Source organism: Rutidosis leptorrhynchoides, chromosome 1 (genome assembly GCF_046630445.1).
Source record: "Rutidosis leptorrhynchoides isolate AG116_Rl617_1_P2 chromosome 1, CSIRO_AGI_Rlap_v1, whole genome shotgun sequence".
Taxonomy (NCBI): Eukaryota; Viridiplantae; Streptophyta; class Magnoliopsida; order Asterales; family Asteraceae; genus Rutidosis; species Rutidosis leptorrhynchoides.
The window spans coordinates 357,822,368-357,835,365 of NC_092333.1; the positions used below are offsets into that span (position 1 = coordinate 357,822,368).

General features: G+C 33.9%; 1 protein-coding gene and 1 long non-coding RNA gene across 3 annotated transcripts; one reads left to right on the plus strand and one right to left on the minus strand.

Moving 5' to 3' along the window:
- Window positions 1-1,722: 1,722 nt before the first annotated feature.
- Window positions 1,723-7,652, plus strand: LOC139870791 (putative E3 ubiquitin-protein ligase RING1a). Of its 2 annotated transcripts, none has more exons than XM_071858572.1 (10): window positions 1,723-1,916; window positions 2,044-2,113; window positions 3,640-3,698; window positions 3,774-3,855; window positions 3,941-4,061; window positions 4,915-4,956; window positions 5,064-5,552; window positions 5,923-6,030; window positions 6,149-6,349; window positions 7,208-7,652. In XM_071858572.1, exons 1-10 carry the CDS (start codon window positions 1,808-1,810, stop codon window positions 7,349-7,351), a joined length of 1,425 nt encoding a protein of 474 aa, XP_071714673.1. In that variant the 5' UTR covers window positions 1,723-1,807; the 3' UTR covers window positions 7,352-7,652. The 2 variants fall into 2 exon arrangements, with proteins under 2 accessions (XP_071714673.1, XP_071714668.1); XM_071858567.1 differs by having other exon boundaries at window positions 5,058-5,552; window positions 7,208-7,650.
- A 1,245-nt stretch (window positions 7,653-8,897) lies between these two features.
- On the minus strand, window positions 8,898-9,715 carry LOC139870803 (uncharacterized). The gene is made up of 2 exons (XR_011766614.1): window positions 9,389-9,715; window positions 8,898-9,158 (listed from the first exon to the last, which is right to left on the minus strand). It is a non-coding gene; the product is annotated as an uncharacterized lncRNA (long non-coding RNA).
- Window positions 9,716-12,998: the final 3,283 nt, after the last annotated feature.

Sequence of the window (12,998 nt, forward strand, 5' to 3'; positions counted from 1 at the left end):
TAAGAGCTGATCATTGGAGTGTATATACCAATAGTAAATATATTTAGAAGCTGAGTATTGTACGAGTACGAATACGGGTGTATACGAGTAGAATTGTTGATGAAAATGAATGATGCTGTAATTGTAAGCATTTTTGTTAAGTAGAAGTACTTTGATATGTGTTTTTAAGGCTTTCAAAAGTGTATCAATACATATTAATACAATACATGTATATACATTTTAACTGAGTCGTTAAGTCATTGTTAGTCGTTACATGTAAGTGTTGTTTTGAAACCTTTAAGTTAACGATCTCATTTATTGTTGTTAACCCATTGTTTATTATATCTTATGAGATGTTAAATTATTACATTATCATGATATTATGATGTATAAATATATCTTAATATAATATATATACATTAAAATGTCGTTACAACGATAATCGTTACATATATGACTCGTTTCGAAATTCTTAAGTTAGTAATCTTGTTTTGCATATGTAGTTCATTGTTAACATACTTAATGATATATATAATTATCATTTTATCATGTTAAATATAGTGTAACAATATCTTAATATGATACATATGTATTTAATAAGACGTTGTTATAACGATAATCGTTATATATATATATATATATATATATATATCATTTCGAGTTTCTTAACTTAGTAGTCTCATTTTTATGTATATATCTCATTGTTAGTATACCTATTGAGATACTTACTTATCATAATATAATGTTAACTATATATATACATATCCATATATATATCATCATATAGTTTTTACAAGTTTTAACGTTCGTGAATCGCCGGTCAACTTGGGTAGTCAATTGTCTACATGAAACCTATTTCAATTAATCAAGTCTTAACAAGTTTGATTGCTTAACATGTTGAAAACATTTAATCATGTAAATTATCAATTTCATTTAATATAAATAAACATGGAAAAGTTCGGGTCACTACATTTTATATTCTTATTTTCAGAGTTTTATACTCTGTTTTGGGGCGTTACTGTTACAAATTGAGAGTTTTCTGTTCAGGTCTGTTGGGTAAAGAAAATTTGTTCTAAATTGCGTTTTTAAAGTCATAATTACGCATCAAGTTATTAGCCTCTTTGTAGGAGATTCATATTTGTTGATGTTTTTAGGTTGTTTGAAAAATGCCTTCATGATGTCTTCGAAAGCGGGTGTTTTGCCCATATATAATATCTAGGCGTTATGTGGTTAGGCCTTTTCACAGGTCCCCTAATATTTAGATTGCATAATTGATCACTCTTTTCGTTTCAATATAATAGTCACATAAAAAATACACATTTCAAGAAATATCATATCACATTTTATTTTTTTGTTACTTTACAGTTATACTCTATACATTTACCCACCTTTTTTATTTACATATTCAAATAAAGGTTATAAAAAAATTTAACTCATTATTCTTATCTTAATATATTAAGGTTGATATTTATTTAAGACAAGGCAAAAATAAATACCTAACTATTAAATTAAATTAGGAGGAAAGTATAGTATAATTAAATTTATACTTAAAAAAATTCCGTTTTTAGTAAACTTTACGGAGTACAATAAATAAACTGTGAAGAAAACTATAATTTATTTATTATCAAATTAAATTTAGCATTTTACCCTAACGAGTAGCTACGTGTCATTCATTCAACGCTTAATCAAGAATATAAATTGGAAGAATCCCTAAATAAGTTGCAATACAAATACAAAAAGCTAATTCACCGTCCCACATTACCATCTCTTCTGTATATCTTTCCCCACCGTAAAATCCTTGTTTTTTGACCTCCGGCGAATCGAGTCAATGCCTGATGTAAACGGTTCAAACGATTCAGTATATCAAGATGAACAACAACCGCAACAGAACGTTCCGGAAGCATCTCTAAACGACGACGTACAATCACAGGAACAAGGTGTTATAATTATATCATTTTTATATTCATATAATTCTGTTAACCATTATACTTCTTATACGTACAATTTACATACGTTACTGTTGCATATTTGTATTAATTACTCAATTTATAAACTTAATTACAGCGGAATCTGATGCTGACGATGATGATGATGATGAAAGCACTTCTTCCTACAGTTCTAGTGATAGTGAAGAGTGTGTTTTCTTTCTCTATATATATATCTTATATCTATATCTATATCTATATCTATATATATCTATGTCTATACGTATTTAATAGTAATATAGGCGAACAGTTATAGTGAATTTATTATAAAATGAACGAGTATAATTGACACAGGGATTGTTGCAATTTGCGAGCTGTTTGAATAACATTACTGGGAGAATGCATTTTAAACATAGAGTTATTTTTCCCTAAAGTGCTAATAGTGGTGGACTTTTTCCTTTGACCATATCCGGTAACACTATTAGCTCTCAATTTGTTTAAGACTTGAGGCATTTGATTGAGATAAAAGCTGAACGTTGTAATTTTTAGGCACTCGAGTAATTTTTTCGTAAGACCGGTCCCTATGTGCGGAGCCATAGGGACAATGGTGAATCTATGATCGAAACTCAATGGGTCCTATGCAAATTGAGTGGTACTTTGTAATTTATTTTTCAAAAAATGACCGTTACTTCAAAAAACCATTTATTTTAAAAACATATGGGTTGCTATCGTTAAATTTATCTTTCATTTTAGTGGTGTCTATAAGAGTTTAGTAGAATTTATAGTAGAAAATAGTGGGGTCAAAGGACCCCACATGCTTCAACATACACTCGCCTTTGTATATCGATAGTCTTGCGATTCAAATGAGCGCCAAACATATAACGCCATAGGAACGGGAATGCGATAAGCTTTTACCATAGTCACATGGTGATGGTGATGGTGGATGCTTTTGTGTTTTGCGTGTATATAAAGCGTTTAAAATGTGCCCGTATATTGTTTAGTTATAGGTTAGTGAAAGCGTGTAGTGGTTATGTGGTGTTGTTAAAGCTCAGTTATGTTAGTTATGATAGGGAGTGGTGTAAAGTACTAATAGTGGTGGACTCTTTCCTTTGACCAAAGTTGGTAATTATTAGCTCTCAATTTGTTCAAGACTTGAGGCATTTGATTTAAAAAAAGCTGAACATTGTAATTCGTCCTCTGAAGAGGGTATAAATAATAAAACATGTTAATAGAAAAATCACTAAACCTTTTCTGCCTGCTTTTGCTTATCTACCCTGCTTCATTTTCTGTCATGAAACTTTCTTATTAAAAAAAAAAAAAAAAAATGCTTATGAGTATTCATACCTATTCTATAATGTATATGCTTTGAAAGCTAGACTCCCTGTAAATATAGGTTCAGCTTTATAAGTATTATTTATCATCATATGATATAATTATATCAAAATTTGTACTTTTGTGGCTACAACTCTCACATGGATCTTCAAATCCTCTCCAACATCATTTTTCTTTTTCTTCTTGCATTTGCTGAAAATTTTACAATGCATGATGTATTCCCTCTGCAAATTTTTCTCTAAGGCGTAATTCGAGATGACCTCACAAACTATTTTGGCGTGACAGTTTATTTATGCTCCCAAAATTAGTTGAAACAGATAGTGTTGATCATTACTTTTCAGTCCACCATCATATTTTCATCAATAGATTTCCGGTAATTTATTGTATTTGAAATGTGTTGCAGGTTTGTTTATGTAAAATTGGCTGACGTTCGCAATTCCGTTCAGTGCCCAATATGTTTAGGTACTATTTTTCACAATATATTTCAATATTTGTAGACATCAAGTATAAATAGATGCACTAATTACCATTTAATAGGTATACTTCGGAAGACCAGAAAGGTTTTAGAATGTTTACACCGGTTTTGTAGAGAGTGCATTGATAAATCGATGAGACTCGGGTACGTATTAAAATGTGTTACTACTTTTAGAATGTCAATTCACTTGTCTGTATCTTAACTTTTTTTTTTTTTTGATACACTACAGGAACAATGAATGCCCTGCTTGTCGTGCTCATTGTGCAAGCCGGCGCTCTTTGAGGGATGATCCAAATTTCGATAACCTCATTGCATTGTTGTACCCTGACATAGATAAATATGAGGAAGAGGTATACTTGTACTTATTTTATTCATCATTCACATTATAAATATGTGTGTATGTATGTACGTATGTATGCATGTATGTATGATCAAGTGATTCGCATCGCTCGGTGCATCTTGGGACCATTATGGCTGAGGACGACTTCCCTTGCTCTAGAACTTGGTTGGTTCCTCTTAGTTGGGTGGTTTCGGGGGTGTCTACCGTAAAGGTGCATGAGTGGTTTTTGGTTTGCTAAGGGTGGTTGGCTCTTTGCTTGCGCAACAACTTCCACCCGGCATGCCCTCGAGTTGCTGTCCACAAGGTCTTTTGGCTCTATTTATTGAGGCAACGACAAGCGTCGTTTTAGTGGCGTCTTGACTGCCGCTCAGAGCCTAAATTGATTCTTAGGCATGCTTTAAACCCCATGAAAATCTGATTCTACCATTTTCATGGCGTCCCCCCTATATTTTATTATTATTATTATTATTATTATTATTATTATTATTATTATTTTTATTATTATTTTTTATTCATCTTTGTATGTTTTAATTTATTTTTTAATTTCTATTTTCTAGTTTTTAAAAAAAAAAAAAAAAAAGAGTCTTTTTTTTAGCCGGAGGTCCTCACGGAAGCAATCTCTCTACCCTGGAGTAGAGAGGGGGATGAATTTCCTTTACCGTGGGTGGAGAATTCTCTCGACTCGTGGTAACAGAAACGACTTCTCTTCTAGTTTAGGGTAGAGGAAGGATTGTCTACACCTTACCTCCCCCATACCTCGCAGGCGCGGGATTGGGTATTGTTGTTGTTGTTGTTGTTGTTGTCACATTATAAATATATTTTCTATGATGTTAAACTGTCCAAACTGCTGTTTCGGATAACAGGAATTGACCTTTAGTGAGGATGAAAAAGCTAGAAATGAACAGGTGAATTTAATAGTTGAATTAATTAATTGTATTTTACCAGTATCATTACATTGTTTCAATTTAATCTTATTATTCTAGAATAATTTGAGTTATGTGGACAGATTCAGGCATCGATTGCCCAAACTTCCCGTCGCCAATTAGAAGCACTCGGCAAAAAACGTGCATCCGCTAAAGCGACAGCCGCTGCATATATTAGAAGATCACAGACGAACAACAGAAATCTCAGGGGAAAAAGGAATCGGAAATCTACCGAACCGCTAGGTTCTGATAATGAGGTTAATGCAGGCCGATCTTCAACATCAGAAGATGAACACGTATTACCGAAACGGTACAAAAGAAGGGTCGGATGTCAATCTGCAAATGGAGGCTGTGATAATAATGAAGCAGAAGGTTCTAGAAAACCGATTGGTGTGCATGTTAGCACTGGCGGCAGCCCAGAAATTCTGACGTGGGGTTGTGGCGGCATTCGGAGCGGCAGCCGGAGTCATACGCGCCATGGTAGTCAAAGTAGTAGTGGTGTTAAAAATACAAGTAGTAGTCAACTCCCCAAGCTGATTGACCATCTCCAGAAGCTACCACAAAATGATGATGATAAGGTAATATTGAATAATATCTTGTTACTAATAAATAGCTCTAACCAAGGCTGTAAAAGTCACGAGCCGGGGACGAGTTGGGGGTTGACCAACGTTGACTTTTGGTGATAAATAAATTAAACATATATGGAGTATATTATATTATACCTAAATATTCCAAATATAAAACTTATATTTTTCAAACATAGTTATATGGAACAAAATTTAATTTTAAAAAATATAAATTTTTTTGACCTAACTTTGACTTTGACCAACCCGGCCAAATGTGATATTTCATGTATGCAATGGTAATTTACTTTATGGGTGCTCTTTTTAAGTAGACTTTATATTTATAATTATAATTATAATTATATGCTAATATGCTTTTCTCCAGTTAAATTTCAATCTCAAGCTCTTATCCTTGGATGAACAAAACATACCTAATTTGCAACAGCCGTACATTTGCTGCAAGTCAACCATGTCAACTTTTAATATCCGTGAGGTAAATCATATTCTTTGATGTTGGCTTTTTAAAAACTGAATATTTTCCTATATATCTGAGTATGATTTTTTCTGCAAGTGGTATATGATGTTGTTCCTGTTATGTTTGTTGTAATCAGTATGTTGCTCATATGAATGATTTGGAAGCCAACAAGATTGAGTTATTGTTAGTAAAAGGGGATCGTAATGAAGTTGATAATTCAGTGTCTTCAAGTCTTCAACCTGAACCGGTTGTAAATCCTCAGACAGTTGACTTGCAACTGTTGGAAGATCATCAAATCTTGTTGGATATTGCTAAAACATCCTGTCGGAACCATCTGGTATGCTCTCTGTTTTACCTAGATAATATTGCATAAGCACAAAAGGGTAAGTTTATTATTCAAACACAATAATAAACAGGTTGGATATGCGTGTGCATACCTTGGCATTCATGTAGGCCCATGTTCTTAAAATAGAGTTGGCAAAATTGACTTGTTTACCTAAAATCCTTTGAATTTGGTTGTTTTGTGTCAAACGAGTAAATTATGAAACTTGTCAATTGGATTGAAACTCGATGAAATTTTTCGTTTGTAAATAATACAGTATTAATATGTTAGCTAACCATCACAAGATAGCCCAGCCGTGGCCGTGATTTCGTTGCAAGAAGTCGTAGGTTCTTCGAATCTTGTGCTGGCCAGAGATGGGTTGGAAACGGACATGGAGTAATTTGGCTGGGTCGCGTATATTCGAGTATGAGGTCGGGAATACTCGTCCTTTTGGGTAACCTGAACAGGGAAAACCTTATAAAAACATTCTTTCTTCGTTCGAAAAAAGAAGTGTTGGTGGGTCAACCCAGCCAGTTTTGTCTTTTGACCAATTAGCATGCTTGCTCATATATGGTATTGTATAACAGAGAATATTATATATCAGCTCGTTTCTAACCTAGTGTTTTCTTTCTCCTTTTTGTAGATTAATGTAAACCCTGTAGATTATCGTGTACTGATACAATATTTGTAGAGTACAAATGCAAATACCTAAGTAAACCCTAATGGCCCATCTGTACAATTGGGTTGGGCCCATGAACCTAACTAATAATCTAATTACATTTTTATACTCCTTCGCAGTTGGAGTGGGAGAAAAATACAGATACTCACACTTATGGTGTTTACATTCTAATACTTTTCTGATGGTGTTTACAGACTATGGTTTACAGGGAGAGGCCGGTAAGCAAGTCAACGTCATTCAATGAGAAAGATTACTATATTAGAGCATATGTGGACGGTATGATATCCGTTATGCAAAAGAAAATAATAGCAATAGATATAAATGATGCTGTACCTTAATGAATGTTGGGTCCTTTTGTAGTAGAATGTATGGTAAATACAGAACGTTTATCTCTGTTACTAAAAAGGGTGTGTGTTTTATTTGAAAAGGCTAAACACCCGAGATTTCACTCTTTAAAAGTTGCAAATAATCACATTAGTATGCTTTGCACCAACATCTCTTTTGTTTTGGTAGGATCAGCTGTACCGTTTGATGAGCTTAGAAATATTTTATCCTTCGCAAGAAAAGGTAAACTATAGAAAATAGTTTATTATCTTTTAATTAGAAGCGTAGCAACCTTCATTTTCTTTCCAGTCAGCTTGTTTGATTCGTTGTATGTAATGTATGTATGTATCATGAGTGTATATCCAATCATAGGGATTTTGTTTGTGTATTTCATAAGTTTGGTTCGTTTAATTGTTGCACATCCATTGTTTCGACGTCGTTTGGTTTTCATCGGTTTGTTTAGGTATTGGTGCAATATTTCATTGTTCAATGGTTTGGATTAGGTCAATGTTCTCAAAAAGATCCTGGAATCTTTCAATCAGACGTGCCGAGGCCCGAGTATGACAATTGTTTTCATCTATTCTAATTTTATTTCATGTTTTTTCAGGGATAAAAAATGAGTATTATGTAGAGTATAATTATACCTTTATCTAGAAGACATGTCATGCATCTTTTTTTTTTTTATCTCAATTTTTGGAAATTTATATCAGCCAAAATTGATACACTCAATGATACAAACTAACAAAATTTTATCAACAAAAAAAAAAACCCATCATAACTTATAAACATTCATAAACAAATTGATAAAAATAAACAAAATTGATAAACATTGATAAACCACCGTAGCTAATTGATCCTATTATGGTATATAGTAAACTAGTTCAAAGACCCGTGAATTCACGGGTTTATTAAAAAAACATAAAAAGAAAGACTAACCAAATAATGGTTATAAAAACATATATTAAAACGTAAAACATATATATACATTGTGACTTGCAGTGTTTGCTTATAGTAACACTAATAACACATATTCGAGTAAGAGTTTGTTACAATTTAAAATGAATTCAAATTGTTTTATTATTCCCATAAAAGTTAACCCAATCAACTTACATACCGTGACCCAATTATAATAGTTGTCATATATGAAGCGACCTGGTACTAATCCTTAAAAAACACTGATAAACTCGTTCACAATATACTCCAATTTAGACATCCGAGAAACATAAGGTCATCATACACAATTTGACCATTTTTTACATCCTAATAAATGAACATAAGTATGCAAAACTACACCAACAAAACTTATCATGCATTTACTTACAAAACCAAACATACAAAACAATGATCTACTATATAAAAAGTAAATAAAAAAGCATACCCTAAAGTAATGGGCAGAGAAGATTCATTAGAAAGATGAGTAAAAACTTGACCCATATGCGAAACTTCAGACCAAGAAGCCAAAAAGTGAATCATAATAGGTTATTATCAAAGCAACAAACAAAATCAACGCAAGTAATTGAGAAAACACCAGAATGCTTGTAATTTAAAGATGTAACAAAATATACAAAATTAATCAAACATACTGATTATAAATTGCAATAGCTACACGTTCATTTGCCAAACTTTATGTAGCATCATCTATCCTCCACCAACTACTAATCATTCCAAAGCTAATAAGATATATAGAAATCACCTTAACAAATTATTTACATATTTCATTTATTGCCTGGGGTGTATTTGAAAAAGTTTATTAAACGAACATGAGAATCATGGATTCAACACCTGGTGTTGATATGCTAACTTGATTTTTAGCAACCAAACCTGCAATAAGTAACAAACTTGAAAAAATAGAAACCCTTTTATCGATATAAATTAAAAATCTTGAAATTTAACAAAACCCCATGTGTTGCTGCATCAAGACTAAGTCACTCAAGCTATGATTTTACCTCAGGATATGAAATAAATCATATGCACGATTTCACAAAACTTCGAGTGAATAGAAAGAAAGAAGGAAGAAAAAAGATGAAGATAACAACAAAGATTACACATACCTGATTTCAAACAAAAGTGACAATCATGTTAGGATTTAACACCTGGTGTGGATATGTTAACTGCAAATTTTTAACAACTAAATTATCAAATTAATTTAAAATCTTATAATTTAAGAAAAACCCCATGTGTAGTTGCACCAAGACTAAGCACGCTCAAGCTATGATTTTACCTCAGGCTATGAAATAAAGCAGATGCATGATTTCACAAACCTCCGAGTGAATTTAAAGAAAGAAGAAGGATGAATATAACAACAGAGATACACATACATGATTTTAAATCATACATATCAACAGAGTAATTAATTAAAGAAATCATGTTATCTTCAAAAAAAAAAAAAAAAAAAAAAAAAAAAACCAACTCCTCACGTTTTAGTCAGAAGAAGTAACAATTGTTCACATTTTCTATAGTGGGGAATAGAAGCTTAATAAATGAATAAATAAATATCTTCAAAACACTAACCATTTAGAGTAACTGATGTACATAACACCATATGCAGTATCTGTAAAACTTGGATTCAACTGGTCCTAAGCATAGTAAAATAGCAATAGAAACTGAGTAATCAAATACACTTGTAAAAGAGTAGATATTACTTTTAAGGCTGCTATATCGTTCTTTGCACCTCTCAAAACTATGGTACACGCTGTTAGATGATAGATTAGCGGCCCAACCCGATTGTGGGCTTGGGTCTGTTAGGGTTTCTAGGTCGATTAGGGTTACTTTGTAATCTATATATATGATATGATAGGTCAGATCATGTTGAGATTGAGAGAAAAGATAAGATAGAGTGAGATTCGGTATATAGGAAGAAGACTCGGTATGAGAGAGAATCGGTAAAATTACATTCCACAACTTTAAGACTCGGTTACAATACAATGGCTATCTAATTAGGACTACTTAGGTTCCTTATACAGCCCTCTTCTAAGGAACCTTCATTTAAGCTTAATTCACATTAACACTATACAACTTCGGGGTCCTAACAATCTCCCCCTTAGTGTTAAATGTGAACTTTACAATATAATCCTATTGTGAAATCTTGAGAGGTCCAAACGTTAGTTTCCATCGTGAGCCATCTGGTTTTGAAACTTCTGCTTGATTTTCTGAAATTTGCTTAGAAGTTTTCCAGACTCCCCACGCTTTCCTTGGATCTCCCTCATGTAATAGATATTCATCCATTTCCTTGAAATACCTTCTCTTTCTCTGGCCACGAAGAATCTCAAACTGTCTTGTACGAATTCGGAGCTTTAAACGATCTCTGATATGCTTTATAAACTCTCCAAGACCCATTTTTGTATCAAAGTCATCAACCTTGCTTTGACGAATTTTAAGATACTTCAGTGCAGCCTTAAGTGTTCCATCTGAATATTTGTTCAGCTCTTCAGTACGAATGAACACCTTTTCCTTTTGAGAATTTACAAATACAAACCCTTCGGGTTCGAATTGCATTTGAAACATCCTCATATCCTTCAGTCCCTCCGTAAATTGATTCGGACACGTTATTCGAATCTTTTTCCTATTTTCTTCGAGACCTATTTGAAAATCTTCACGTCTCATCAGTTCAATTGTCTCCATCATATATCTTTTCACAGCTTCCAAAGCTTGAGCTTTAGCAAAAGGTCGAATGGTGATGATACTGAGGTAGTTGTAGATGTGAATGATGTCAAGCATATCAAGATTATGAAAATCTGCTTCTGTGAACTTGTACTTTTTCTCATCTTCTCTAATAACGTGGAACTGACTGATGACGTCTTTCTTTTCACTTATCTCTACTCCGACTCGAGCAATATTCAACACTTCTGAAATACGATATTTTCTTTGAAGCCACAAATCATCTTCATCTTTGTTGATATGTTTCCTCCACATAAACTCATACCAATTCCTTTCACTTGTTGGAAGCAATCGTGGACCTATATAAGTAAATCTTTTACTCCTTGGTATATCTTTGATGCGGAAGATCTTGTAAGCATTTTCTTCGATGAATGTGTTTCGTAACGTTATAAAATCATGTTCAACTCCCAATAACAATCTTTGTTCCTGATTCTTAAAGAATATTCCATGGTTGTATTTGAATTTGGAATTTACTGTTCCACTTGATGTAGATGTACCAGAAGTTGAGCTTTCATTAGCATTTGTTGGATGTGAACTCGATGAGGGTGTAGAATTCGATGAATGATCAGTAGGATTTGTTGCATCATCATTTGGAAAATCATCATCTTCAATATGATCAAAGATATCATCTTCATTTGGATCAACATAAAGATTGACTTCATCGTCATCATAAGAATCCATTTCATCATCACTTTCTATTACTGGATCAGGATTCCCTTCATCTACAATCTCTACATCTTCCGGAATTGAAGATACTGAAGATAACTTGCTTAAGATGACAAACCCATCATCATCCGTCTCTTCAAGATAAAAATCACTTAAGTTCAAATCCTCATCTACTGGTCCACTATCAGCCTCTTTATGAACAATTGGAATTATAACTAGCTCAGGCTCCTTATCATCAATTTCATCATGTGCAGAAACCATTTCTGATTCTGTCTGAACTTGTTGAGCTTGTGAAGCTGATGAAGACCTCACATCACCACCCTTGGTTGAAATGTTCACCGATAGATATTCTCCATCTACTCCTATCTCCCGCTCATGGCTATTCTGAGGATCAGAATCGTCATGTTCATCATCATGGTGAGGACTCAAAGGAGAAGAGCAGGAAGTAAGTGGATATCGAACACGAGCACGAAACAATGCTTGAAGCGAAGTGCGTCGAAGAACATCAAGATTGACTCTAGAAAATATACGACTGAAATATTCTTGCTCCAAAGCATCATAAAAATGTGGTAAACGAGAGGGTGATGATGGAAAAGTAACAATGGGAACAACAGCAGCAGCAGCATTGGATGAAGGTGATGTCGATGGAAGTGTGTGAGTTGCCGTGAGGGCAGGTAAGGATGATTGTGCGGTATTATTCTTATATGTAGGGACTGTACATACTACTAGTCAGATTCGTGATATCCCCTTCTGATGGAGGTTGGGTAACAACCGGAGTTGTCACCGGTGAAGTTTCTTTTGAAGCATCCGCCTCCATGACTTTAGTCTCATGGGACTCTGACAGAGTAGCAGAACTACCCGTCGGTTTAGCTCTCGCAGAGATATTACTATCTCCGACTCAATCATTGATATACCATGAGGTGGCAAATCTCTTTCAGTTAAAGACTCTTCCTCCAGACCCTGAGATTCAGAATCCGGAAGAGAAGTGGTTTGATCCAATGGATCACTTTCATGAACCAAAGGATCAGTCTGCTGGAAGTCTGATAAATATCCTGAAGAATTGTCATGTTGACTCGTTTCCATGGGACGCGGCAGATCTCCCTCATCAAGATAAGCCGGACCTTGAGACCCTGTTGTACGTTGAGGCACAGGAGGATTTCCAGCCGATACGCAGGGTGCCTTTTCAAGATTTTTCGGCTCCCCTTCGGCCATTCTGGACTTCAATGATTGAGTTTCCTCAATCGATTGAGTCAACGCAGACTTTACTACAGAGGAAGACTTTACTTCCTTAGATGTCGAAGCACCTTACTTTGTAGGATTTATTATTAAGTCATGTTT

Coding starts and splice junctions, on each gene's coding strand:
- LOC139870791 (XM_071858567.1), top strand. CDS start 1,808: ATGCCTGATGTAAACGGTTCAAACGATTCAGTATATCAAGATGAACAA. Junction 2,114..3,639: donor AGTTCTAGTGATAGTGAAGA/GTGTGTTTTCTT, acceptor AATGTGTTGCAG/GTTTGTTTATGTAAAATTGG. Junction 4,062..4,914: donor TAGATAAATATGAGGAAGAG/GTATACTTGTAC, acceptor TTCGGATAACAG/GAATTGACCTTTAGTGAGGA.